This window comes from Eurypyga helias, unplaced genomic scaffold (assembly GCF_000690775.1).
Source record: "Eurypyga helias isolate BGI_N326 unplaced genomic scaffold, ASM69077v1 scaffold41008, whole genome shotgun sequence".
Lineage (NCBI taxonomy): Eukaryota > Metazoa > Chordata > Aves > Eurypygiformes > Eurypygidae > Eurypyga > Eurypyga helias.
In genome coordinates, this window is record NW_010268329.1 from 4,935 (window position 1) to 6,393 (window position 1,459).

The 1,459-nt window shown below is 63.9% G+C and overlaps 1 protein-coding gene across 1 annotated transcript in view; it reads left to right on the forward strand.

The window, feature by feature from the left end:
* The window catches only part of CRTAC1 (cartilage acidic protein 1), an 8,562-nt gene that overhangs the window by 1,291 nt on the left and 5,812 nt on the right, over positions 1 to 1,459 (forward strand). The window contains exons 2-3 of the mRNA XM_010157715.1: positions 123 to 319; positions 1,209 to 1,339. Coding sequence (XP_010156017.1) covers positions 123 to 319; positions 1,209 to 1,339 — 328 coding nt within the window. The remainder of the gene's footprint in view (positions 1 to 122; positions 320 to 1,208; positions 1,340 to 1,459) is intronic.

The window sequence follows — 1,459 nt, forward strand, 5'->3', positions numbered from 1 at the left end:
GGCCTCCTAGGTCTCTGCTGTGCGCATCATAGGGAAAACCCAGTGTCCCCCCAGGAATAGGACTGGGGCTTTCATCCTGTCCCCAAGCCATGGGGAACCATCGCCACTGCTCGCACCCACAGGTACAATGGCCCTAACCTGGTGCTGAAGTATGACAAGGCGCGGAGGCGGCTGGTGAACGTGGCAGAGGACGAGCGGGGTTCCCCTTACTACGCGCGGCGGGACCGTCAGGGTAACGCCAGCGGCGTGACAGCCTGTGACATCGATGGGGATGGCCGCGAGGAAATCTCCTTCCTCAACGCCAACAGCGCCTTCTCCGGTGAGCCCTGCCGGCAGCCGAGCACCGGGCACTGGGGGAGCTCCCGGCACGGCCGCCCGTGACCTTCGGCGCGTGAGGGATGTGTGCGGGCTGGAGTTAATTTCTCAGTTGAGTGGCTCCATTGATTGATGGCAGTGCGGGCGGGACACAGCGCCCAGCCAGCCGCCGAGTCAGCACTTCCAGCTGCCCACCACCCTCCCGGCAGCACCCCGAGCGGGTCTGCAGCTACCCCACCACCCCTGGGGCTGCCTGGCCACAGGGTCCCTGCACTGCAAATCCCAGCTGTGCCCCTCCATGCTCTGGCTCTCCTGTGCCCGCTGGACCAAGCCAGGTCTAATTCTGCACCCTGGATGCTGTCCCAGCTCCCGGGATGCTGTCATGGGGAGGGGACCCGTGTGCCCCAGCCCGGCACTGGGCATCCCTGGAGCTTCCTGGGTCAGTGCTCCTGCCCAGCTCTGCCCGTGTCCCTGTCCCATGTTCCTGACCTCCAGGCAGCAGATCTGTCATCCTGATGCTCCTCATTACCCGGGCTGGCGCTGGCTGCTGGCACACCTGCCCTTAAATCAGGCACTGCCATCGGCTGTCACAGGCAGTGCAGCTTGCTGCCTGTGTCTGGCACCTGGTCAATATTTTTACCTTCCCAGGGATGATCTATGGGGCTGTGCCCCACTGAGACACATTTTACCTTAATGAGTTGATTCTTCTGCGTGTCTCCAGGTGGCCCTTAAGGGTCATGGGGGCTGGTGCAGTGACAGCCTGGCCCAGGAGGGCTGCAGGGAATGGAGCAGGGGTTGGGATGCCCATTTCCCAGTCTCCCCTTGGCACAGGGCACCCTCTTCAGGAGAAGGCAGGATGCTGTACCCCCCTGACCCATGCCCATCCCCCCTAGGCATGGCCACCTACACAGACAAGCTGTTCAAGCTCCGCAATGGGCGCTGGGAGGACATCCTGAGCGATGAGGTGAACCGGGACGTGGCCAGCCGCTTCGCTGGCCGCTCCGTTGCCTGCGTGGACCGGACGGTAAGCAGGGAGCATCTCCACTCACTTCCTGGGTACTGTCCCCTCACCTGGGTACCAGCTCCATCTCACTGCCCCCCAGCTGCCCATGGTTGTCGGGGCTGGCAGCCCCCCCCGGCGCGG